General features: G+C 37.3%; 1 protein-coding gene across 1 annotated transcript; it reads right to left on the reverse strand.

Annotated features, from left to right (window-relative positions):
- Positions 1–37: 37 nt before the first annotated feature.
- On the reverse strand, positions 38–27,877 carry LOC110689146 (preprotein translocase subunit SCY2, chloroplastic-like). Its single transcript, XM_021865873.1, has 15 exons — positions 27,714–27,877; positions 27,496–27,586; positions 14,113–14,622; positions 13,503–13,591; positions 7,000–7,079; positions 6,801–6,890; positions 5,092–5,183; positions 3,940–4,023; positions 3,598–3,739; positions 3,042–3,158; positions 2,498–2,627; positions 1,886–2,009; positions 1,689–1,795; positions 762–877; positions 38–647 (listed from the first exon to the last, which is right to left on the reverse strand). Exons 2-14 carry the CDS (start codon positions 27,575–27,577, stop codon positions 788–790), a joined length of 1,737 nt encoding a protein of 578 aa, XP_021721565.1. The 5' UTR covers positions 27,578–27,586; positions 27,714–27,877; the 3' UTR covers positions 38–647; positions 762–787.

Consider the following 27,877-nt stretch of genomic DNA (forward strand, 5'->3'; position numbering starts at 1 on the left):
CCACATAAAGATAAATAAAATAAAATAAATATAAATATAACAAATAGATCAATAAATAAAAGGTCTACCATTTAATCAGAGGATACAGCAATGGGTATGAAGTTGGATAAAGGGATAAAAATACCAACTATTACATACTAACTTCATACAAATGTCGGTGCTACCAAGTTTCTAGTTTAGGTTTTCAACTATGTAAATAACAGAAGCTATTACGACTCTACAATGAAACTCTAATGTAGCGGAGATTTACAAGCTGACAAAAACGGGTATTGCATATGAGGATGGCATGTACAATTCAGTTTACATGCTGGATGCTTGAGGCATTAGTATGGCTGAATCACTTGTACCAAAATTTCGTAGTTGAATGGAACAGAAGAATCAACACCTTGCCTCCGCAAACCACTACAGAAAATTCAACTACATGGAGCAACCTGGAATAACAAGCCGGCTTAATAAAAGACGAACTTGAATTCCCTTTTCAATCTCAATGTAGCTTCTAATTTGTTTAAACTTCAGCTTCGCAGTGGTTACTCGTCTTCTGGCTTTAGTCTTAGGTGAGCTCACAATTTTGGTCCATTTGAGGTGAATCCAGATGGATTGATTTATCCTAATTAGCAGCTATGCTAGTTGATGTTTATGCTGTAACACTATTACACAAAAAAGAGCAGAAGCCACATGCTAATGAAGGGTATGGATATAAAAAAAAATATATATATATATATATATATAAAAAAAAATAAAAATAAAAATCAAGTGGATACCTGAAATATGTATAGTATACACATGATCACAAGCCATACCGCCTTAGAACTTTACTCAAAGTTGGCATCACATTGTAGGCCTGGTAGGACCTTCTCAGATCAATAATAGAACCCACCTACATCACAATAGTAGCTACATATTAAAACTTGTGGAAATATCCAAAAATGTACTGATGCATGAAAAATTGCAAACTATGAACACTACTCCCTCCCTTCCCTTTTGTTCTTTACGTTTCCATTAAAGGTGTTCCTTTTTATTCTTTACATTTAGTATATTTCCTTTTATAGTTGTAAATTTTAGACAAAATTACCCTTGCTTTACAATTTAAATACTCAAATATCCTTACTTTGTCATGTGCATTTGTACTTTTAATTTTATTTTAATGGTTTTCTAATACTCATTATTATTTTCTCTCTCCTCTCTCTTCTTTTTCCTTCTTACTTTCTTCACCCCACATGTACAATATTCTTTTCTAAAGTAAAATTGTACTTTCAATCATTGAATTATTCCAATATTCCTCTACTTTTACGCAATTTCTTAATAACCGCGCATAATTCCAAACGTTAAAAACAAAAGAAAACGGAAGGAAGTACTAATTAATACAGGAATATGAAACTTTCCAAACAAAATGGCTACAAAGGAGAAGATGTACTAGAGAGAGAGAGAGATTTCAAATGCTATATTTCTTGGAAAATGATAGCCTTCATCTTCCTGTACCAGATTAATAAATTTTCACATTTTAGTCCTATAAAACAATATAGGCCAATTGTGTGATTTTCTTCTGCATGATTTACAGGTGTTAAACAAGCAACACAGACATCGTGATGCTGTTTAGGAGTCTTAGGAGAGTAATGCATTTGTACATCCTAATCTCATAACAAGCACATCCATCTGAAGTAAAAGGAAATGATATGTATCAAACTTACAATGATAAGAACTGATGTGAATCCAATAGCATAACTCTCATTGATGCGTCTCAAATGATGATCAAGGATACTCGAGCCAGTGGCTAAGATACTCAACAACATGCCTCCTATAAAATTCAAAATAAGAGATAATGGGGTTTAAAGAGATAATACATGCGAAAAGAGAAGATTACTAAACAAGAACACTAATAACTTACCCCAAAAACGTGTTGATGCTTGAATCTTAGTCAAATATTCAATAGTTGCCTTCCCTGGTTTTATGTTTGGAATTCTAGCACCAATCTTGTTCAAGTACTCAGCAATTTCCTTTGGCATGTTGGCCTGGAGGATTTTCAGTAAAAATGTTTACAGATGCTGCTAATTAAACATATGCACACTCTTTCTCACAGCCAGCAATTAGTAATATGTAGGAAATGACAAAATGCACAAGCAAGTTCTTCCATCATACATCGACCTTAACAATTCATTTTGGTTTATTTCTAATGGTTCTTTACACTTCCAATTTATTCTATTTTTGGCAAACCCCTTTCACTACATTACCCCCCTCTTACCCCAAGTATATTATCATATCATCTTTTCTTACACTCACCCACTTATTTTACATTCTATCTCACTTTAACCATCTTTTTCGTACACCTACCTATCCACTCAAATAAATTCTTAAAATTTGTGCAAATTATTAAATTTAGATCAAATGGAAACAGCCTAATGCAATAACAGGAACATGTTTGATAGATATTTTGGAACATGAGTAGCGAGAAAGCATAAAATCACAAGTCCAGAAATTAAAAATAAGTTGGTAAACTTACAATATCAAATATATTGAAAACGAAAACAAAGAACGCATAAATTGTGTAATAAACCCAGGGTGCTGCACCAATTGATGTTTCAGGGTTCAATATCTCTTTCACATGTTCCCAGAATCGTGAGCCGATCAGACTGCAAATAACACTTAATGTTAAAGAACTAATCTGAATGCAATAGATCTTACAAGAACTGATGAAAAAAAGGAGCCAGTAAGGCACTTATAGTTCTTATACATATACAATAAATATATGATGTGGTTAAAGACAATTAACCTAATGATACTAACTTTCCTTTCCCCTCTCCCTCTATTTATACCAGGGTTAAAGACAATTAACCTAATGATACTAAACTTCCCAAAGTGCCCCTCCTAAAACTAATCTATTACACATACTGTATTTGGATGAACATACGACTCACATTGATATGTGTGTATTTTTATTTTTCAACGAAAACTTAGGGAGTCCTTCTTTCAAGTCAGATACATACATACGTTAACAAACACATTACAATGAACTAGATATATAAAAACAGGGCAGAGATTATGACCTTGCAAGTATACTAGGAAATGCCAAGAGATATGATGTGGTGAGAACAGGCTGCATTCCAGATGGATTTATATTGAACGGAATGTATGGCTCCACCTCGGTAACAGGAGATGCATCTCTGTGCAAGAAATAAGATTAATTGTAAAGCTTCAAATAAAAACAGGCATATAATATAGACAGTTAGACACCATTCATTTATGCTTAACACTTTACCTATATTTGAACATTCCTTTACAGAGAAACTACTAACTTTATGTCAAATTACATCCTTATTTCGTCAAAATATGCTCAAATCCGTTTTTCCTAAAATGACTTTTACAGTGAATAAAAGTAATACAGCTAAGATAGTTTCGTAAAGGATATAATCTGAGGAGCAATATTAAGTCCACATATTTGCTTGAACTTTATTTTATCATGGGGGCAAATGCAGTTATTGCCTTCTACCTTTTCTTTTTCCCCCTTTTCACTTGGAAATAAGCTGATTGTATATGGTATTTGTCTTACAAACTATTGGAGAAACCACCAAATCAACTCCCTATAACAGAAACAGAAGTTACCTGGCTGTGGAAGCAAGCTTGAAACCATAGTACTGCAGCTTGACTTTCCTACAGCCTTGAGTCACAACAACTGCCCACATGGTCACAGCCGTAAATATACCTAGTAAAGCAAGTGCATAAGGCGACCAATTTAAAGCGCTTCCTGCAAAACAGCAAAGAAAAGAGCTTCAGTTTCACCACATACACTTCATATTATGCCTACATTGCCAAACTCGTCGCATTAATATAATTAGTTGATTTGGCAGCATAATCCTTCTTCATGAACAGTGTGAGTCAAGCAAATTATGTCAAGAGAGAGTAGACTTTTGCATCAGAATATAAATTTTCTATAATTTTTCATACCTGAAAACTGAGACAACATCTTGTATAGTGTACTGGTGTAGCTGGTCAATATTCCAACACAGATAACCAGAGAAGATCCTTGACCTGAATATAGTCATAAGTCAAAACTGAATAACTGTTTGGGTGAATCTTGAATCAACTCAATCACTAATTTCTTATCATAAAATTTCAATTAATGGGAACCAAATGGTCAAAGCATAACTAAATAGTAAACTTTTAGAGGACGTCTCTGACTGAGCATAATCCATAATGTGCCTTCTTATGAGCCCATTAAAATTCATTTGATCACCAAGCACTTTGGATCAGCCTCTCTTGGCAAGTCAAGCTTTGTAACATCTGTGACTTGGATTGAAGACTATAAATGGGCTTCATAACAATTTTCAATTGCTTTTAAGAGCGACACAGTTTTTCCAAGCTCTTAAAGTATGGGTTTACATGTTGGCCTTGTTGCGCCATTAATCATCTTAATTAGTTAAATTATGTGTACGGCCTGAATCCTAAAGCCTTGGATTTTTTTATTAGGCCAAGGGTTCAGTCGATAAATTAGGGGTTGTTTGGTTGACAAAAGAAAATGGGGGAAGTGAAAACTCATGGGATTTTGTAATTTGGGTAGTTGTTTGGTTGACACTAAAAATCAAAAATGGGGAAAATTAGAAATCATGGGAATTTCTACTTTCCATTGTCACAACCAAACAACTTAGAGAAATTCCTAGGAATTTCATTTGGGAAATAGTTTCCCATGAAATATAGCTTCCTATGGCAATTTATTTGCCTTATCAACCAAACAAGGCCTTAGTTTATTTTCTATAGCTTTTAGGATACCTAAGTCTTGTAAGTGCCAATGCTTTATTATTTAAGCCCCTTCTTAAATAACCACCAGAGTCCACCACAGATGAGCACAATTGCTGCAAAAAACTTTACACTCATTCTCAACTTTGATAAAGAATTCTAGAAGACAACTGCTAATCGATTGTAACTACAGCAACTACTCATTATTAACCTTGCTTTTCTTAAAGGTTAGGAAATGGAAATTAGGAATTCAAAGATGGTACACAAGAGACATACATCAAAGTTGTGCAAAAAAAATGCTAAATGAATAGGTCAAGATCAAATATATATTTTAAATTGAAGAATAATTGACTAAAAGCATACCAAAACCAGCTTCTGAAATCTTATCACATATCCATGTCATTGTCATAGCACCGCAGACCAGCAAGAGAGATGTTATCATCACATGCTTAACCCTGGAAAGATTATGAATAAGAATAAGCCATTTTAATGTGACACTCATTGTTATAGACCATAAACATATAAACCAAAACTCGTGTAATTCTCAGTTATGCCTCACCAACCAGCTTACGTACAAACTACAGCCTTAGAAGGGTTAAGGGGATCAAATAAAAACTAGCCTTTTTTTAGACTAAACTAAAATGCAAAAGGGCAATGATACCCAAAAAAGAATAAATTTTCCTGTGCAAATGAAGTTTAATTCTCAACGGTGACCCCCAACTTTTGCTACGCACCAATGGTGACCTTTTTTTTTTATATTATACAAAATGACCTTAGTTAAAAATTTCATCTCACTCATGACCTTATTTCACTAAATATTAACTATGGTTAGATTTCTAATTTAAAAAATAAAAAAGTAACCCCAAACACCAAAAAACCAGCCACCATCTCCCTTCCAGCGACACTACCCCAGGTTCCATCGATCGCCGCCGACACTACCTAGATTCCCCCGACCGCCAGTGACACTGCGCCAACTCCACCTTGACCACCACCAAGCCAGATTCCCAAATCCCCGCCCACAACCCTCCCTCTCGTCTTTCTCACCGTCACCACCACTAGGTCGCCGAACTCAAAACCCCGACTACCCCCAGACCGCCGAACCCAAACACGAATCGGATTTTGTAGATTGAACTAGGAGCGACCGCTTCGATGGAATGAGCGCCCGCTCTGAAGGGTCTGATTCATTGGCTGAATTGGAGCGTTACGCGTGGCTTCTTGTGGTTGCTTTGCTGTGGACTGAGTACGATGGTGCTGTTGTGGTCGAATTGGAAGTGTTGGTGGTTAAATCGTCGGCTGACGGTGGTTGTGTCGTGGGAAGCGGCTGCTGGTTGGTTGCGAGCTGCTGTGCGAGGGAGTTGTTGGGCTGCGGTTGTGCGGTGATAGGTTAAAGGTGGAGGTAGGGAGGTGGCTGGAATTGCTTGCATTAGGAAGCAGGGGAAGGTAGGTGGTGGTTGTTGGGAAGTGATGTTGATTGTAGTGGTGAATTGTTGTTGTTTTGTTGCTGTTATTGTTGTTGATGAATTAGGAAAGCAAGGGATTGCGAGTGATTTGCGTGGTTGGTTTGGGCGGTGGTTGCAACACTAAGGTAAGGTGGAGATGGTGGCTCCAGTGAGGATGGAGGTAGTGCTAAGACTGCTAACTGCATCTGGTGGGGATGAGGGTGCAGGTGGCGGTGGCTGGGTTGGTGGTTTTTATTTTTTAGGTTATTTTGTAAAGCTAACCATAGTTAGTTTTTTTTTTTTTTTTTAAATCAATAACACTCATTAATGTCAATTGTGACATAAATTTCTTAATTAGGGTCATTTTGTATAATAAAAAAAAAAAGGTCACCATTGGTGCGTAGTAGAAGTTGGGGGTAACCGTTGAAAATTTCCATTTTTTTCAACAAATTATTAGAAAAAGGGACATTCAAGTACTAGCGCAATACAATATTCAATTTTAACATACAAGGTACCATTGTGTATAATCTTACGACTTTTATTATTCAAATAAGTTTAACACTTCAATAAATGCTAATGACCAATATCTAGAAACGAAATTTAAATGGAAGTGTAAGGATCAATATTGAGTACCTATGACTGGCAGCATAGATGGAATACTGAAGTGAATGACAGGCAACTATCACAGCTTCCAATATGGCAAAGCCAAGAGAGGTCCACCATCTGTGATTTAATTAGGATAATCACAAAAGCTTTAGCAGTTAATTATCACTATATCATAACAATAAAATATCAACCAAAGTCATATTAAAAACTAACTGTGCACACACACATATAACCCTTGATCTTCTCATGGCCATCTAAGCCTTCTTTGCGCAGCTTAACCAAGGCAGGAACAACATAACAAAGTATCTGCATAGAGTACACAAGCCTCACATGATTATGAATATGAAACAAAAATAGACGGAAAACTAACAGGATTAAGAATTGCAGCCACAGAAGAAAAAAAAAATTGGAGAGCAAGAGCTAATGAACCACTCGATCATTCCTATTGAAGCAAAAATAACGAGTCAAGGAAGTAGACCATCAGGTCAAAATACACATCATTACAAGCATGTATAAGAATGAAAGAATATACAAAAAGGTCCAGGACAGATGATCAAAAGTTAATCAGGACTGAAACAAAAACATAAGTGGAAGAGGTTCACATTTACATCATAAACAACTGCTCCACCAATAGAATATCCAACAACTCAAAAAGTGTTTAGCTACTAAAAAGAAAAATATCAGTTGGTGAAACTTGTCAAACACAAATGTAGCAGCCCTCTAACCAATCATGAGCAAGTAAAGCACCCATAGAGTAGTAATTTAAATAAGTTACCTCTACTTAGCTCCTTTTCATCTTTATACATTTCACGGCTAATTTATCATAATTAGTACTTCCTCCATTCTTTAATATTGCAACATAAGGAAAAAAGAAACAAAGAGAAGCAGATTTACAAACTTGTCCACGTGGTTGCAAGTACTAACTAAAAGCAACAAGTATTAATAAGTAATGGTATTATTGTGTATTAGCAATGTGAAAAGGGATGTTTGATTTCCTAAAATGGATATGTTTCAAATATTTATGGAACATTAGAAGAGGTAAAACTTGCAATGTTTAAGGAACATATAAAATAGGTTTTGTGCATTATTAGCTTATTTTCAATAATATAATATGTAATGTTTATTTGATTATTTTTTGGCTAGATTGATTTACTCCCTCCATTACAAAATAAATGCCCCATTGAGATGGGCACATAGTTCAAGGCAAATTGTTTAAATTAATTAAAAAAATATGTAAGTGGATATATTTATTAATTAAACATTCTGATAAAGTTAAAGTGAGAGAGAGAGAAATAATAAAATATGTAGGTGAGGGACCGTTAGGGAATAGATAGATAATACATAATGGTGAAAGAGTTCTTATGGGAACTGGTCAACTGGCACATTTCTTAACTTTGATTTTATCATTTTATTTAATTTTGTTAATTCGTTAATTTTTCATCGCCAACACCACTTACCATCAGCAACTACAATAACTTCTTACCTCCAACCACACCAAAGCAGCCCCTATTCAGATCTTGCCACCACCTACAATCAAAAAAATGACAGCAACACCTTATTCTGCACTACAATAGCAACGTCAACAATGCAAAGGCAGCAGCATCATCCCATCATCATCACGTTATCTCAGCACTGAAACACAAGGTCGTTTTAGCTCCGAGTTATATCTCCTTTTCCAGAGACTTCACGCCGTGTGGGGAATTCAAGTGCCCCACCAGGGGAGAGATGGGGTGATTCACCCTGCTTAGGGTAGGGTTTGGGAAAAAAAACCCAACCATGATTAATTTGGGTGTTATGAGTTCAAATTTGGGGTTTAATTAGGCTAATCGATTGATTAATGGCATAAGTACTATTTGCTTGTATTTTTGTTGATCTCTTGAGTGCTTGTTATATTAAATTATTAATTACCTAGTCATATTAGATAAGAGACCAAGGTTGACTTCATTTATTGACTTGCTTGATTTCTCATGAGTAGGAGTTAAGTGTGCATTTATGGATTGACATTGAGCCAATTACTTCTTTCTATATTTGAGGGCATGATAGTGTCCTAATTATGTGAATCAAGTAGTTATGTTTCTACGGCTATTTTAAAGCCAATCATCTCAATTAGTTGCTTATCCACCTTTACCCTTTATTCTACTCCTTCATGGGCCAATTTATGAATTGGCTATGCTTAGCCCTTTTCTTTAATCCTGTGACTCTACCTAGTCTTTGTCACATTTGTTAGCTTAGTTTACTCGATTCCATTCACTTTCTAACTGGTAAAATGACCGCTCCAACTTCTCTAATCTCTTTAAGGTGATACGAGTAGCTACGAACTAACACCGAGAATAAACATATCATTTAGCAATGTCCTGATGACCAAGAATATATTATATACTCTATGTGTGTTTCCTCTCCCTGATTGATTTAGTTTTGTCCCTGAAAATCCCCAATTGCAGTTGACTCTTTCTCCTAAATTAACCTCCACTTTATTTTCCTAATTCGTCTTCCTCTCTCTGATTGTTTTAGTTATGTCCATAGAAACAAAACTCGGTCGTTCCATTATGGAACGAGCGTTTTGTAACGGGTTTTAGAGAGACAGAACCGAAAAACCCCATTTAATAACGACGAGTCAAAAATCGCACCCAACGCGGTGCATCTCCCATCCCATAATGGTGGAACGGCGTTTTGGAACCATTATAGGCATTTAACGGCCATTAAATTTCAAAAATTCATACTATTCTTTTTATGCTTTTGTGATTTCATGGCTTCAAGCTTTTGGAGTTTCATAAATGGCGGAGAAGGAGGTTGAGGATCCGTGACGAGGTTTTCTTGGTCTCTACTTAGTAGAGTCCACTTGGTCTCTACCCACCAAACTTTTTTGGCGGTATTCGACCAACTTTTTTGGCGGTATTCGTTTGGTATTGTTTTTAAAGTCGTACCACCAACAACCAAGACAAGCCTACTTGGTATTCTTCTTTGATACCAATGAACAACTGATAGGTATTTCTTTTGATACCAACGAACCTTTATATAATACTATATATATTAATATTGATTAATGTCCACTTATTTCTCGATTAATGACTTTTAACGGTACTAATTATCACAACTCTACTACTTATATATCGAAATAAACTATTTTAACAGTTTGACAGCCCACCATGCTTCGCAATAACAATCTTTAACTAGAAAGTTTTAATCAATACCTGAACTTAGTCGACAATGGAACCTTCGGCATTCTGAGCTTCCGGCTTTACTAAGGTAGCTAACCCCAACACTAGCTTCCTTAGATCGAGCCCAGCACAGATCTATTTCGTTTCCTACCTTAGACCGTAATCTCTAATCAAACAATTCATACTGTGTTTATGATGGAACTTCTTAAGCAGAAAGATAACCCATTTGATATATAAGGTTTAAGGGGATAATGTTCCCTTCTTGAATGGAACTTTTATTTAACTTGAAAAGATTACAATACTCATATACTACAACAAAAAAACTGAAAGCTTAAATAAACATAAGCTGAACTAGTGTTTTCTCTACTTTAAGAGAGATGGAGAACCAATATGTCTCTTAAGGTGAGTATTTTCTCTAAAGGACTCTCTAATGCTTTAGCTAACCCTTCCAACTCTGCCTTCACTTGTTACTCTACCATTCTTTATTCTCATTAATGAAACGGAAAAAGCAATGGAGCGGGTTTCACCCTCAAGTTGGGCCTTAATGCAAGGCTTGATCATTTCAGCAAAACAACGATCACGAGATGGTTTAATTAACGGTTACCATCGAGCAGTCCAAGTTTGAAGTAACAATCATGTTATTTCAACTCAACCCTGATATACATAATACAATACTTAAATGAATAAGATATAATGATTTCAGAGCATGGTACGAGTAGTAGTAACAAGATCCAGTCGATTCTTTGATGTTTGAGACCTATGGGGAGAACGAGTAGAGTTTCCTAAAAACTCTAAAGATGCATCATCATGCATCAATGCAAATACTCTTAATCTGGATGCTTAAAGCTTAAGATTATGGAATGGTACATGCCTTTTATGAATTCCCTCCTGCTTATGACTCATTCTTTCCAAAGCTTACAAAGTTCCAGCAGTACGTATCCAATAAGGTTTGAGAGTATTGTGATGACAAAAAAGAAGATTTTACAGTGTGCGAATATTGAAGTTCTAGGAGGAAAAATCAGTCCACCACATTATTTGATAATGTTTGGGAAAATGGGATTTAGTTGTCAAGATCCCAAACCAGAAGACTGTTAAAAATCCTACTGAAGCAAGAGCGTCGAGATTTATCTACACATCACAATATCTCAATGATTTTATAAAGATAACCAAAAATCCTCCTGTTATATTTCATGTTGGTAATACAACAATTGTGGCACCAAACGAGATGAAATAATATTTAGTATATAGCATAAACAATACTGAGTCAATCTACAAATATTTAGAAGATGTTGAAAGTGCTGTCATTTTAAGGCCATGAGTATGTGTTAAAGTGTTCATGACATGGAATGAATCATACGCAGCCAAATGTGTTATAGACCTTGGCATAGAAGAAGAGAATCCTATGTATGTTCATTATGAAGACAGCAAAGATAGTGAAGGTGGCCTACAAGAGATGATGATGGACGAGATAATGGATTCCTGACCCCACGAAAATATACATGCAAGCTACTATAGCCACGTTTTTATCTTTTGTAAATATCTTTGTAAAAAGCGGTGGTTGTTATGAACTTGCTGAGTCACGAGTCTTTGTCGAAAATAAAGATCCTTTGCTATATAAAGGATGGTAGAGCAAAAGTGAAGGCAAAGTTGGAAGAGTTAGCTAGAGAGTTCCTCCGAAAGCACTAGAGAGTACTCTAGAGAAAATTACTCACCTTAAGAGACAGATTGGTTCTCCATCTCTCTAAAGTAGAGTATTCAGCTTATGTTTGTTTAAGCTATTAGTTTGTTTGTTGTAGTATATGAGTGTTGTAATATTTTCAAGTTAAATAAAAGTTTCGTTCAAGAAGGGAATGTTATTCCCTTAAACCTTATATATCAAATGGGTTATCATTCTGTTTAAGAAGTTCCAGCATAAACATAGTAAGAATTGTTTGATTAGACAGTCTCAGGTAAGAAACGAAATAGATATGTGATGTGCTTGATCTAAGGAAGACAAGGTTGGGGTTAGCTACCTTGTAAAGCCGGAAGCTTAAAACGTCGGAGGTTCCATTGTCGACTAAGTTTAGGTATTGGTCAAAACTCTCTAGTTACAAAATTATTATTGCGAAGCATGGTGGGCTGTTATACTGTTGAAATAATTTATTTCGGTATATAAGTAGTAGAGTTGTGATAACTAGTACCGTTAAAAGTCATTAATCGAGAAACAAGTGGACATTAATCGATACTATATATATAGTATTATAAAAAGGTTCGTTGGTATCAAAGAAGAGTACCAACTAGGCTTGTCTTGGTTGTTAGTGGTACACCAACGACATTAAAAACAATACCTAACGAAAACTGCCAAAAAGGTTGGTCAAATACCGCCAAAAAAGGTTGGTGGATAGAGACCAAGTGGACTCTACTAAGTAGAGACCAAAAAAACCTCACTTAGACACCGACATTTTGGGAAAGATTGTGTATTTGCAAGAAAAGTGTCTAAATGTCACATCAAATGTCTGAGAATTGGAGTGACATCTAACCATAGGCACTTACAGCGAAATGTAGAATTGGAGTGACATCTGACAAGAAGTATGACTAATTCCAAAGTTTTAAATGGCTTATTGACTAAGAAAAATGTCAATATTGATTCTCCTCTTCTTCTTCTTCGCCTAGAACGCCTTAATCCCATTAGTGGGGTCGGCTACATTAACCAACATGAGGACTTCCTAGGAGGTCACCCATCCTAATACTACTCTCAATCATTGTGGCTCATGCCAAGAGATGTGACAAAGTTTTACACTGGCTCTGCCTACCAAAACCCTCCTCCTTTATCCAGGCTTGGGACTGCAACGGAAAATCCACTGGCGGAGTTCAAGCAACAAAAAAAATGAAGCTAAAAAGGGCCTTTGACTAGAGCTTTAATCCATTGTTTATATAACCACCAATCTGATGATAAATTTCATAAGTGGAACATTTCTAGAATCAAAAATACGTTCACAAAAAGCATATGATGTTCTAATCTTGTAGTACACCATGCATGTCTCACCTAATATATAGGCAAACTCATCATGTATATGGAGGTGGTAGAATTTCTATTTCTATATCATTAGAATGTCCCAAACTGCGAGGATCAAGATTAGAAAATATTAATAGTTTTTCTCTTTTTTTGATAAATCTATTAAAAAAAGATTGGATTTGTCTTAACAATGTATGTTAGTAAATAAGGATCGGCATTTAGCAAGGTATGTAATGCATCATCATACATCAATATGCTTTAACAGGTACTAGTTTTGATCAAGTGACAGATTTCAGCATATTCTTTAATGCTAAAACAAAAATTGGAACTTAGAATTTTTGTTTGCATTGTCTACTTATCACCTTATCTACACCAACTAGAAGATGGAAGTTCCCTATTTTAATCAACTTCAACAATCCTAGTATTTTACTGTCATTGTGAACTTTCATCATATATCACTAATATCAGTAATATTACCATGTAAGCATATTAAAACATTAAGCAGCAGAAAACTGGTAAGAAGAACTGCAAACCAGGGAAAAAGCATGTGTTCATGCATAGTTCAGGATAACCAACCTGCATAAGAATAGATGCTGCTATCTGCGGGCTAATTCCCAACTGGAAAAGAGACATCTTAAGTTCTGGACCATAATCACCAAGGTCATCTGGAAGAAAACACAGTTAGTCACCACAAATTCTTTTATGATCTGATTTTGCAAGCCTGGAGAAATTATAATTCATTCATCAACAGCAAAACTATAGTCATTTGCCAGCAATACTTCTCAAAAGCAAAGCCAGGAGTAATTTAGGAGAAACAAAAACCAAATTTTATCTCAACATCAGCAGTGCTGACTGCTGAGTACGGAGTCCACATCAGAACTTTCATATTCTATCAATTAAGAGACAGCATAGAATTTCTTACTAAAGATCTCAATTGCTACTTCATAACTACAATGTAAACAATGTATTCACTGTGTTTTGCAATGAAGACTCTTAGAGTCATAGGCATTCTTAGTTTCGAAAAAGAACAAATTACAGTTACAAAAACAGAGTTAAAACATTAGAGATTGTTACTAAAATGGCAGTTAAGACCTTTTATCAGATACTTCGAGAACTTATTCAGTGAAAGCCATAGCATATCAGAATTTACAGAATATACAAAGAAAGTGTTAACCAATTCACATACCAGCAGCTCCAGAAACAAAGCTCAGGTAGGCTTGAGGTATCAGTCGTCTATCAAAACCAGGCACAGGGATAAAATATCCAACACGGCTAATAACTAGCAAAGCAGCAGTAACAAACAACCTACGCCGAATCTCACTCTTGAAAAACGATTCAGCTGCTTCATTGATGACTGATCCAAACCTTAAAAAGTTCAGAAACCTATTCTTAAATGTTTTCTTTTCGGGAGGTAAACCCTCCCCATCATTATCGATATAATTCAATGGAGTTGAAAATTCTGCATCGTCTAACTCTGACAATGGTACTTCTTGTGAAAAAGGATGTGTAGACATAGCCTCTACATACTGTAACCTTCGAGAAGATCGCAACAAGTTTCTATTCAGCTTAGAGATACAAGGAACACTCAAAGAGATAGCATGTCTTCGAACATGTCTTTGAACTCGTAGTAAGCAAACATGATTAGTAGTATGGGAGGTAATTCGCCGTAATTTAAGACTAGGAACAGCGTATACACCTGTACAATGGAGATAGAATTGAGATCAGTTGCATACTACATCTTTATCTTTATCATATAAATAATAATTGAAAAAAAACTAAGGGTTTTTGTGTCCAAATTATGGATTAACAATAATGCCTTTCTTCCCTATATTAGATAACCAAGTTAGTTAATAGTTAAGAGGAATAAAAACTTTATTGACTCCATTTCTCTATTGCATAAATGATAATACACGGAGATTTACATGCAGACATGCTATAATCTACTTCCTCAGTTGCAACACAACACACACTTCATCACGGTATTTAAGAAAAGTGGACCTCACATGACATAATACACTTAAAATGAGGTTCAAAAGGAAATTAGGAGTACAATCAAGTGGACCATGAGCTTTCAATAAAGGTAATAGTACAATTTCTATCATAAAACCTTCATTTTATAGTGTGTTGCAACTATTATGACATTTCCATTTTAGAGAAGTGTTGCAACTATAAAGAACGGAGGAAGTATACTTTAATACTCTCTCCGCCCACAATTATCTGCAACATTTGCCATAAATGAGTGCTCTCTATTATGTGCAACAATTTTTTATCTTTCCTCTTTCGGTAAATTTTAAAGTGTAAAAAAATCATCTTACCAAACTTAAACAAATGGGACCACTTTCTCTCTCCTATTTCCCACTCACTTTAACCCACTAACAAACTTAAACATATGGGACCACTTTCTCTCTCCTATTTCCCTTCTTTTTACAACATAATTAAACCCACCCAAACTTAATTAAACTACACTAAAAGTTTTGCCTAGGAGTCCGCAAAAAGGACGTTTGGTGCAGATAATCGTGAGCGGAGGGAGTATGAATCCAAAACCCTTCAGATTGTATATATTGATTACTAATATTAATATGATTAAAAAAAATAAAAAAATAAAAAAAAATTATCATTGCAATACACAAATTGGGCATTTGACATATTCCCATATCATGTGCTTGTATTTTACACATATTCCACACAATTATATCTTTTGGAACAATATTGCAAATATTATATTGCCTTATGTTAATTAAAAGTACAAAGAATATTATAATGGAAATTAAAAATCCAACCTTTGCACTATCTTCTCTAAAAAATTCAACCTTCATTTAATCCCACAAAAATCCAACCTTCATTTAATCCCACAAAAATCCAACCTTTATACCCCACTCTCACCAACAAATCCATGTTGATGACTGGTTTTTGTAAATTATATGCCACGTGTCAGTATTAATAGGTCAATTATTTTTTAAATTATTAAAAACAAAAAAAAAAATTAAAAAAAAAAATTCAGAATACCCAACCCCGTGAAACCTTCCCCTCTCCACCGGAAAACCCACACCACCCCTCCCGCCGGCCAGCCGCCCCTGCACTGCAGCAACACACACTAAGCTCCTTGCTCGCCCAAACAATCGCACGCACAACCCACAACACCAAACAACCGGAAGATTTCCCTAAAAATTGTTGAATTGTAAACAATTCCCTATTTGCGTTGGTTTAAAAACTTATTCCCACAATATTATCCACATAAGTTTGGTAGATTTTGATTTTTTTTTTCAAAGAACCGCTAACGGTGATAGCGGTTCTATACTTATAAAACCGCTATAAAACCGCTATTATCGTTAGCGGTTCTTGTATTAGGTTCTTGTATAAGAAAGCTTCACAAGTTTTACTTAATATAAGAACCGCTAACGACGTTAGCGGTTTTATAACAAGTATAGAATCGCTATCACTGTTAGCGGTTCTTTGTAAAAAAAAAAAAAAACAAAAATCTTCTTCCAAACCTACGTGGACAATATTGTGGGAATAAGTTTTTAAACCGGCGCAAATAGAGAATTAATTTACAATTCAACAATTTTTATGGAAATCGTTCCCAAACAACCACCATCACCACTAGCCTAAACTGTGGGAGCACCCATCTCCACCTCATCACCAATTCACCACCCGCAATCACCAAACAACCACCATCACCACCAACCTAAACTCCGAATTACGCTTCAATTAGAATATAGGGATGGTGAGTCCACGAGGGTGGTGATTCAAGGAGGAGGGGGAAGGGAAAGGGCTGACGGGACGGGAGGAGAGGTGGCTGAACGGCGGGAGGATTAGAGTGGGTCGGGGCTAGGGGTGTGATTTTCGGTGAATGGACGGTGAATTGGTGGTGAATCGAACAAGGTTGGAATGGGGGTGGATTCGTGTTGCGTGGACTGTCGGAGGTGTGTGCTGGTCGCGGCAGAGCTGGCAGAGGAGAATGGTTGCGGTTGCTGCCGGTATGTCAGTGTGTGTAAGCTGGTCTCAGTGGAGCTGGCATAGGAGAATTTTTGCGGTTGCTGCCGGTATGTCAGTGTGTAAGCTGGTTGTTGTTGATGAGTTTTGGAGGCATGGAGGCGAGCGGGGGCTCGAGGTGCTGATGCGGCTGTGATGGAAGTAGGTGACAGATTGATGACAGTGGCAGCAATTGGCTGTTGTTGTGGTAGGTTGTTGTGTGGTGGCGGAATTGGTGGCGAGGCTAGCTGCTGTATTTTTCCGTTTTTGAGGAGCGAGGAGAGAGAAAGAGGAGGAGTGAGAAGGAAAATTGAGAGAATTGAAAAAAAAAAAAAAAAAACTTTTTAACCTGTTTAACAGGTTAAAGGTCAAATAGATCTGTTGGTGAAGGTGGGGTATAAAGGTTGGATTTTTGTAGGATCAAATGAAGGTTGGATTTTTAGAGAAGAAAGTGCAAAAGTTGGATTTTTATTTCCATTTTTCCTATTAAAATTATCTATTTTACAAAATTCTATAACATTATTTTGAATTAGATAATCTAGAATACTCAAAATCAATCATAAGAATCATAAGATTGTCATTCATTTTTTTTTTTTATACATTAGTGTCTATTATATAAGCCAAATCTTAAAGTGTTTTTTATTCACCAACAATGCCTAAAACGTCCTTACTTTGTTGTACTCACATACTTTTTAATATTTTAACATTTCAAAGTTAGGAAAAAACGATTTGTCATACATGTTTTTTCGAATGTGAAACACGTATCATGTATTCACATACATCTAGAACTAGTATTCTTACAGCAAGCAAGCAAATAAATATAAAACATACAAAAATAATAAAAAATAAAATAAAATAAACTTCAATAAGCTATTTATTCATCTTCTAACACTTGATTGCAAGGCATGCTTCTATATATATATATATCATGCTACAAATCTTATGCAATTTGATTCCATAATCATGCACTATCAAATTCCTGCAAATTTTATAGTTCGCCAATCAGCCTCATTGATTACCTTCATGGATTGTCTTTCAATTACAAAGGTATGTTTTTATTAAGTATTGGAAGCATGTCTTGAAACAACACTATAGTACGTATCGAACCATTATACGGGATTAATGGGCATAGTGTTGTGACAAAGCTACATTATAAAACTGAGTAACACTCACAATAGCGGCATATAAGTAGAGATGGCCATAGGATTTAGTGAGCGTGTGAGCAGTCGGCTATTTGCATGGGAAAGAATAAGCCAACACACTTTACTTAAGATTTTCCTTCATTCAATATAGAGAAGTTAGGATATTTTCATAACTAGTGGGCCAGGGAAATTCATCTAATACCTCCATTACATATTATTTGCAGCTTTGGAAGGCCACATGGAATCCTACGCAAAATTTATTTGCGAGTGTAAAATGGAGATAGAAAAATATGGATGCATGTGAAGAGAAGAAAGATACAGAGAAACGACAACCTAAAAAGGAAAGAAAACATTTGTTTCAAATAATATGTAGCTGCTAGAGATTGGATCAGAAAACAGAGTAAAAGTGCAAAAACAGAGAAAATGGTATAGCTAGCCAAGGATAGATTGTATTGCAATAATACAACTCCTTTCATTCGAGAGGAAAGGATGCTCTCCAAGGAATAATTCCTTCAACTGATTTCTGGATACATTCCCCCTACACAATCCTTCCTTAAATACCAAAAATAACTCAAAATGCAGAAATAACAAACTCAACACATAAAACAAGGACTAACAAACTATTCTCCAAAATACCCCAAATACCCCTCTCTATAACTAACTGTCCAGCTCACTGTCCAGCTTCTCTTTCTTTATCTGCTGTCTTTTTGGGCCTCCTCCGAGCATATGTGAAATGCACCACTGGTTTGGGCTGATCTCTTGCAATACCTCCCACCCAAAAAAGCACCTTGTCCTCAAGGTGGAAATGAGGAAAACGAGCTGCAATCTCATCATGGTCTTCCCAGGTAGCTTCAAAGTCCTGTAAACCTTTCCACCTAATCAGAACTTCAGTAGAGGACTGAGAGTTCCTCACCCCAAGCACAGATTCAGGCTCTACTTCCAATACTAAGTCTGCAGAAAGCTGGTCAGGGAAAGGGGAGGGCACCTGTCCTGGTCCCATGGCTTTCTTCAGCTGAGAAATGTGAAAAATAGGATGGATTTTGGCAGAAGCAGGGAGCTGCAACCTATAAGCCACCCTTCCCACACGCTCTAACACCTGATATGGCCCATAAAAACGTGGAGACAGCTTGTCAGAGTGCCTTCTGACCACAGAGTGTTGTCTGTAAGGCTGTAATTTCAAGTAAACCAAATCCCCTACTTCAAAGTTCCCCTCCCTTCGAGTCTTGTCTTCATATTGCTTCATATACACCTGAGCTTGCACCAAGTAATACTTCAAATCATCCAAAATCGCATCCCTTTCTTGAAGCTGATCCTCCAAAGAAGAAATGGCTGTAGCCCCGGAAGAAAATCTGACCAAGTGGGGAGGGTCTCTACCATAGAGAGCCTTGAAAGGAGTGCAATGAGTTGCGGTGTGAAAAGCCGTGTTATACCAATATTCTGCCCAATGTAACCACTTTGCCCAGCTAGAAGGCTTCCCATTCACAAAACAACGCAAATACGACTCAACCCCCTTATGACCACCTCAGTTTGCCCGTCAGTTTGCGGGTGGTAAGCCGTACTTCGATGAAGATTAGTACCCTGCAACCTGAACAGTTCCTTCCAAAAAATGCTAAGGAAGATTTTGTCCCGATCCGACACGATAGAGGAAGGCATCCCATGCAACTTTACCACCTCCTTGACAAAAACATGGGCAACTACCTGGCAGTGTATGGGTGTTTGAGAGGGATAAAATGTCCATACTTAGTTAACCGGTCAACAACCACCAAAATGGAGTCCCAACCCAAAGACTTAGGTAGACCTTCCACGAAATCCATGGACACATCCTCCCACACTTGTTCGGGAATAGGAAGGGGTTGAAGTAACCCAAGAGGAGATAAGGTGGACACCTTATTTTGTTGGCAAATGTGACAGCTCTGAACGTATTTAGCAACATCCTTACGCATGCCTGCCCAATACCATTCACTAGCAAGCCGTTGATATGTTTTGAACTCCCCCGCATGGCCCCCAACTAGAGAGTCATGGTATTCCTTGAGTAATCTGGTAGTAAGCTCACTATTCTTGGGAACAACCACTCTTTGCTTATACCTTAACACGCCACTTTCAAGAGTGAAACCCTTAGGGACCGGATCACCAGCTTGTATGTGAGAAATCAGCTGCTGAATAGTGTTGTCTTTCTTAATGAATGAGTGAATATGCTGCCATTGTACTCCACACGAGGTTACCAGAGAAGCACACTCGACATGAACACTATGCTGCCTGGAAAGTGCGTCTGCCACCTTGTTTGTGGGACCCGGCTTGTAATGAATGTCAAAAGAATATCCCAAGAGCTTGCTTACCCATTTCTGATAAGCTTGTCCCACCTCTTTTTGCTCCTAACAAATATTTGAGGCTACGTTGATCAGTTCGTACCACAAATTGCCTTCCTAACAAGTAATGACGCCACTTCCCAATAGTGAAGACAATAGCCATGAGCTCCTTTTCATAAGCAATGGGATGGTTGCCCTGTAAAAGAACTGCCCCCAAACCATGGCCTGAAGCATCAGTTTCGACAATAAAGGGCAAGGTGAAGTTAGGAGCAGCAAGAATAGGGGCCTTTACCATAGCCGCTTTGAGTGCCTCAAACGCATAGGTGGCTGCCTCAGACCACCCAAAACAATCCTTACGCAGCTGGTCTGTTAGAGGTTGGGCAATAAGAGCGTACCCTTGGATGAACCTCCTATAGTATCCTGTAAGGCCGAGGAACCCTCTCAATTCCTTGATGGTAGTGGGTACAGGCCACTCCACCATTGCTTGTACCTTCGTAGCATCAACTCCTACGCCCTCTGCTGAAATCACATGCCCCAAGTAGGCTACTCGAGTTTTCCACACCTCACACTTCTTAAAGTTTGCATATAATTGATGAGCAGCCTAAGTACTCAAGACTTGTCTAAGATGATCTCGGTGAGACTCCTCACACGGGCTATACACCAAAATATCGTCGAAGAAAACCAATACAGACTTGCGTAAGAAAGGCCGGAACACCTCATTCATTAAGGATTGGAAGGTGGCAGGGGCATTTGTGAGGCCGAAAGGCATTACCAAGAACTCGTAATGCCCTTCGTGAGTACGAAAGGCCGTCTTATGTATGTCCTCTTCCCGGACCCTAATCTGATGATACCCAGATTTTAAATCCAGTTTTGTGAAAATGGTTGACCCACACAATTCATCCAACAATTCATCAATCATGGGAATGGGAAATTTATCAGGCACTGTATCTTTATTCAAAGCCCTGTAATCTACGCAAAAACGCCAACTACCATTTTTTTTCTTAACCAACAACACGGGACTGGAGTATGCACTAGTAGAGGACTGTATGATGCCTGCTTTCAGCATGTCTGTCACCAATTTCTCAATCTCGTCTTTCTGAGATTGTGGGTAACGATAAGGGCGGACACTAATGGGGTTAGCACCGTGCTTCAGAGTGATTGAGTGTTCGATCTGTCTCCTTGGTGGTAAACCGTTGGGCATATGAAATACTTGCTGAAATTCATCGATTAATGGCTGGTAAACTGCAGGTACAGACGGTGGTTCCTCCACCCCACCTTCCATGTGGTTGAACTCAATTAAGAACCCCTGACCTTCCTTTTACAAGGACTTGAGCATGGCTTTCAGAGAAATACGAGTCCCGCCAAGGTGAGGATCGCCTTTAAGTGTAACCGCATTCCCTCCCACCTGGAACTTAAGTGTTTGATTCTTCCAGTTAGTCATGGTTGTACCTAATTTCTCCACCGAACACCTAGAATCAAATCCGAATTTCCTACGGGTAAGACCAAGAAATCCTCCATGATCGTAATTCCTTGAAACTCCAGCACGACCCCCTTGCACACACCATTCCCCTGTACGGTCTCCCCTGTCCCCAAGGGTACCCCAAAGCTCGTCGCCTCACTCACTGGAAGCTGGAGGTGTTTAACGGTGGTGGAGGAGACAAAATTGTGTGTCGCGCCCGGATCTACCATCACCACCACCTCCGAATCTGAAATCGTGCCCACCATCCTCATAGTTTTAGGACTGGTGAGTCCCATAACAGAGCACATAGCCACGGTTGGGGTGGTTGGAGTGGTTGGGGTGGTTACAGGTTCGGGTTCGGCTGGGATAGGGTCAGGGTCTTGGGTCTCAATTGCCGACAACTCACCGGACTCATCCCATTCCTCCTCCTCGTCGTCCACCGTGAGCAGGACGCTCAATTCGCGGCGGCAACAACGGTGGTTGAGGTTCCATTTCTCATCGCATCTAAAACACAAGCCCTGCTCCCTCTTTTGTTGAAGTTCCCTCTCCGACAACCTCCTTATTTCTCCGGTGCTTCTATGGGTAGTGGTGGTGGTGTTTTTGTGGTTCGGGTTTGTGTTTAGGTTAGGGATAGTTTGGGTGGGATTCGTGGTGTTGGTTCGAAGAGAAGGGTAGGGAGTGCGCCACGTGGGTAAATTAGCTGTGGGCTTGGGTCGTGGGCTGAGGCGCAATTTTTCTTCGACCCGCATTGCTAACTCCATAGCCCGATCCAGCATAATCGGATCCAGCAATCGGACCTCGACCCGGATTTGTTCACTCAACCCATTTATAAATTGCCCCTTAGCAATTTCTTCTGGAACCCCGTCAATCGGAGCCAACAGCACAATAAACCGCCGCCGGTAATCAGCCACCGAGCTCGTTTGTGCGTGAGCAAGCCACTGCTCATGGAGTGAACCCGTAGCGGTGGTTCTGAAACGGCGGAGCAACAACTGCTTCAAAGCGTCCCAGGTAAGCAACGGGTGGCGACGATGCTCCCATTGATACCAGAGCAACGCGTCTCCGTTAAGCGCCACCACAGCCGCCTCGAGCTTATCCTCTTCCGTCAGACGATAGAAGTGGAAGAAACGCTCAGCGCGCAGGATCCAACCATCAGGGTTGGTTCCATCAAACAGTGGTAAATCCAACTTCCTTAACTTCCAGTTGGATTGACCTCCATGGATTACCCCTTCTCCATACTCCAAGTGAGGTTGCGCAGCAAACGGATTGTCCCAATGAGGCTAGGTCCAGTCGCCATTGATGATCGGACCTCCAATCGAAGCATCTCTTGTCCAGCTTGCAACTAAGCAGAGAAGTCAGTTTTGAAAGCCGCCAGAGGAAATCTCCTGGGCCACTCGAGATGGAACCCCGGCGATCTCCTGTTCCAGCAGGTCCAACCTCTGAGCGTGAGTCAGGCGGGCCATCGTCTTCTCCGGCAAGGACGCGGTGGCTCTGATACCAATTTGCTAGAGATTGGATCAGAAAACAGAGTAAAAGTGCAAAAACAGAGAAAATGGTATAGCTAGCCAAGGATAGATTGTATTGCAATTAGAGTAAATACAATACAACTCCTTTCATTCGAGAGGAAAGGATGCTCTCCAAGGGATAATTCCTTCAACTAATTTCTGGATACATTCCCCCTACACAATCCTTCCTTAAATACCAAAAATAACTCAAAATGCAGAAATAACAAACTCAACACATAAAACAAGGACTAACAAACTATTCTCCAAATACCCCAAATACCCCTCTCTATAACTAACTGTCCAGCTCACTGTCCAGCTTCTCTTTCTTTATCTGCTGTCTTTTTGGGCCTCCTCCGAGCATATGTAAAATGCACCACTGGTTTGGGCTGATCTCTTGCAGTAGCATCCATTTTTGTCAAAAGTTGCAAATAATATGAAAGAGAGGGACTACTTCCTATCAAGGGGGTTATAACGTTTGAATATATTATGTACTACCTCCATTTTGCAATTGTAACAACGCAAAACAAAGAAAATTAAAAATGGGGATCGTAGAGGTGGGTACTTTTGTATTAAGGAGGAGAGAGAGATTGAGAGTAAGAGATTTATTCAACAAAATTGGGTCCACAAAGTGGAGTTAAGGATGATAAATAATGATTAAAAAGTTGTCATAAAAAAATAAAGTAAAAGTGAGTAGAACTAACGGATGAAAACGGAAAGTGAGTAAGACTTAGGAAAACGGAGGTACTACAAAATAAAAGCATAACAGAGAGTAAAAGAGAGTTAAGTCTCTCATTGCAATTCGATCATACGTTTGCATATCATTAGAGAAACTCAAATTGTGGTTCCACTTTCAACCAGCTAGAAGATTCACACATCAAAAGATAATTCAAGTTTTGTGCATCAGATTCAAGCTAATTATATACATGACATCCTTTATTAATATGATATTTCCCTGAATTGATTTCATTAAACCTAACATTAATCCCCTAAATTCTTTATATGCAAAAAAGAGTTTTTGAGCACTCCTAGCCAATCATACGGGTTTTTGCCTCTCAAGATTGCTTTTCTTTTATTAAGGCTTTCGTTCTAGTTACACAGTCTTCCATTAAGTTAGTAGGTCAATAGGTGAACATAGATAGGTTGCTTCGTAAGGAGTTAACCAAGCCATCGTAAGGAGTTAACCAAGCCAGTTCTTTTTCAAGCCTTAAAGCTTGTGAGATAAATAAAAAAGATCAAGAGCAGGAGGTATATAGTCGCTTATTAGAAGCTTAAGGAAAGAGCAAATCAAATGAATGGGAAAGGTAAGATAACGGAAAAGATCTTCTGGACCAAGCTAGCAAACTAGATTTTCTCTCTTGAATGGAAGAACATCAAGAGGTAGGGCTAACAGTGATTTCCGTACCGATATGACTTCTGATCGATAGGCAGCTAGGAGTTAGAAGTTCTAGTTGCTGAAGTGGGTCTTTAATGGGGATTTTGCGTGAAACTCTCTATCATACCACGGTTCGCATATCGATTCGAGAATGATTATCATATATGATTTAATTAGAATTTGTGTTTTATCATGATTTCTATATGCCATTCAACCAATGACTTTCTCAATAATTACTCGTAATGGGAATAGAATATGGACATTTAAATTTAAAAAATAAAAAATACTTCCTTTGTCCTTTTTTTTTTACACATTTTTTTTAACAAGTTTGTCAACGCACAAGATTATGCTTAATATCTCTAACTATCAACAAGTGAAAAATTTTTGCTATTAAAAAATATACATTGAGACAATTTAAACAAGATCCCACATGACTGTTTTTTATCATAACTATAAAACAAACTAAAGTTTGTGAATAGTGTTAAAAGTCAAAATATGTCAACTAAAAAAGAATGGAGGAAGCATTACTTAAGTCATTTACCCCTGTGTATCAATCCAAAAGCAAATGATACATTGAAAAAAAAAACAAAAAAAGAAGATTTTCTAATACTTCTAAATAGTTCATTTCTTTGGCAATACCTTAAGCATTAAGTGAGAAAAGTTTGGAGAAAGTTTAAGCATTAAACGAGACTTTAGTCTGAAATAAATTAAAACAACACTAATTCATTTCCTTTCGGCATTTGGTATCATATTTTTCTAGGTAACTCCACGAGTAAACAAAAGTAAATACTCTATTACTTTTACCTTTTGGCAAATTTTTGAAAGAACAAAAAAGGCAAAGCAGATTGCATACCTCTTTCAAAACGGTAATATTATAATACTTCTGCTTTTCTTTTTGGGTGTTTCAAAATTACATGTGTACTTTCCCTTTTTAGTAAGTGAATTTTTACCAAATATCCCTAAATTATCCCTAAATAGTTGTGATGTGGCATTCCTTTAATTATTTTTCTGTTTTGCAATTAATGGTTGCTTAGAAACCATAATTTTTCTCACTCATATTTGAACACAATTCACCCTTTCGAACATTCTGAATCCATGTGTAGCACTATAATTGAATATGATTAGTCCTTTTATTTGTCATAAACACATGTGATTGGTCCTTTTTCTTTTCAAAGAATTGATGACATGTGCTTCATTTAATATCATTCTATCTTTGTTTTATTCAAAGACATTAATAAATGTCTTGTAATTCCCATTGTACTTTTTTATCATGGGTTTTAAGGTTACTCCAAGTTCCTTAATTCCCGTGTAAATTTAGAAATAGGAATATAATTAAGGGACGGAGGGAGTAATATATATTTGAATATACTTCACAACTTTGAATGCGAGATTCAATTAGCTCATAATTTTAAGTTAATAGAAATTCAAAAAGGTAAAAAAAATAAAATAAATAAATAAACAATCATAATACTAATAATAATTATATTAAATTTAAAAGCAAAAATAAAAATAAAAATAGCTCTATTTATCAAATAGAGACATGATTGATACAATAACATCATTGTGACACTTTATGTTTCACGGTAACCTTGATTCTTTGTTGTAAAACTAGGACTAAGTCTCCTCAGTTTTACCAAGTTTTACCACAATTTCAGTTCAAGTTGATGGTCCATGGCAGCGAATAATAATTTTAAGGGTAGCAGTGCACGTTGCTTAATTACCATATTCTACACTCAGAAGTTAGAACCACTAGCTTGTCTACATGTTATACGATAGGCTCTTTCCAAACAGTTCACTAAATGTTTCAACTGACACAAAACCATGCATTTAAGTTTAAGTTGATGGTTCATGGCAGGATTGGCAGCGAATAATAATTTTAAGGGGAGCAGGGCACATTGCTTACTTACCATATTCTACACTCAGCTTGTCTACATGTTATACGATAGGCTCTTTCCAAACAGTTCACTAAATGTTTCAACTGACACAAAACCATGCATTTCAGTTCAAGTTGATGGCTCATGGCAGCGAATAATAATTTTAAAGGTAGCAGAGCACATTGCTTACTTACCTTATTCTACGCTCAGAAGTCAGAACCACTAGCTTGTCTACATGTTATACAATAGGCTCTTTCCAAACAGTTCACTAAATGTCACAATTGACACAAAACCATGAAGTCTTTGCAAGAAAGTCATAGAGCTATCCTATGAACAATCATGAACACCAGCAAATACATAAACAGCTCAATTGTGGGCGGTTGGGCGCACATATCATGTTTAATCAACTCATAATGTTGCTAATATCTGTTAACCCATCTGATTCCTTTTTAAGTAGCAAATTAGTAGTAATATATTACTTTCTTTTTTCCATATAGAAAAGAATAATTCAAGAGGATGTGATTCACAGAAAATGTGGATTTCATAGGTCTTCGAATAAATTTTATGTTACAGAACATGGAAGAACTTCAAGGAGAATAATCAGCAAATTCCTCTGAAATCGGTTTTTCTACTAAACAAATCAACATTCTATAGTGTCATCATTTAAACTTCCTCCATATCAATATAATCACACCATTCTAAAATGGCAAATAATTTAAGAAAGAGAAAAGAGACGACACGAAATTGAGGAACAATACAGTCTTTGTCATGATAAACCTACTAAATAATGAAATGATGCAACATTTTTGACAAAGGAATGCGGCGCAATTATATTGAAACGAAGTAAGTATTTAATCAACTAGCAATCTCAGCATTTCAATATTTCAATACAAAATCAAAAATTAAAGTAATGAAGTATTCTATATAACAAATAAATAATACCGTTGGTAGCGTCAGGCACGTCCCTGAGGCAGGGCAGGAGGGGCGGCAGCCCTGGGCCCAGGGAAAAGAGCTCTGATTTCATAGTTGAATCCTAAAATTAAAGTGTTGTACAATACATTAGCAACCAAATTTGATTCATAATTTTAGGGATATGTAGTTCAATTATCTCATAATTTTAGGGATATTTTATATGATGATAACAAATACAAACAACTTACCTCAGAATTGAAGCTGCTTCAATGGGGGATACAAGTACTAGATTCAACGGAGAACGTCAACAGCGCTCCAATGGAGAACGTTGAATGCGCTTCAATGGATATCTGAGACTCTGAGAGAGAGCAATTCAATGGGTTGGACGCCTTGAACCCCTATGACCCGCGGA

Source organism: Chenopodium quinoa, unplaced genomic scaffold (assembly GCF_001683475.1).
Source record: "Chenopodium quinoa cultivar QQ74 unplaced genomic scaffold, ASM168347v1, whole genome shotgun sequence".
NCBI lineage: Eukaryota > Viridiplantae > Streptophyta > Magnoliopsida > Caryophyllales > Amaranthaceae > Chenopodium > Chenopodium quinoa.

Bases quoted from the DNA above. Each gene is read 5' to 3' on its own strand.
- LOC110689146 (XM_021865873.1), bottom strand. From the start codon at position 27,577: ATGAAATCAGAGCTCTTTTCCCTGGGCCCAGGGCTGCCGCCCCTCCTG. The intron at 5,184-6,800 runs GTACTCAATATT...TAATCTTTCCAG, and splicing joins ATCTATGCTGCCAGTCATAG to GGTTAAGCATGTGATGATAA. The intron at 3,159-3,597 runs GTAACTTCTGTT...TTTCTTGCACAG, and splicing joins AAGCTTGCTTCCACAGCCAG to AGATGCATCTCCTGTTACCG.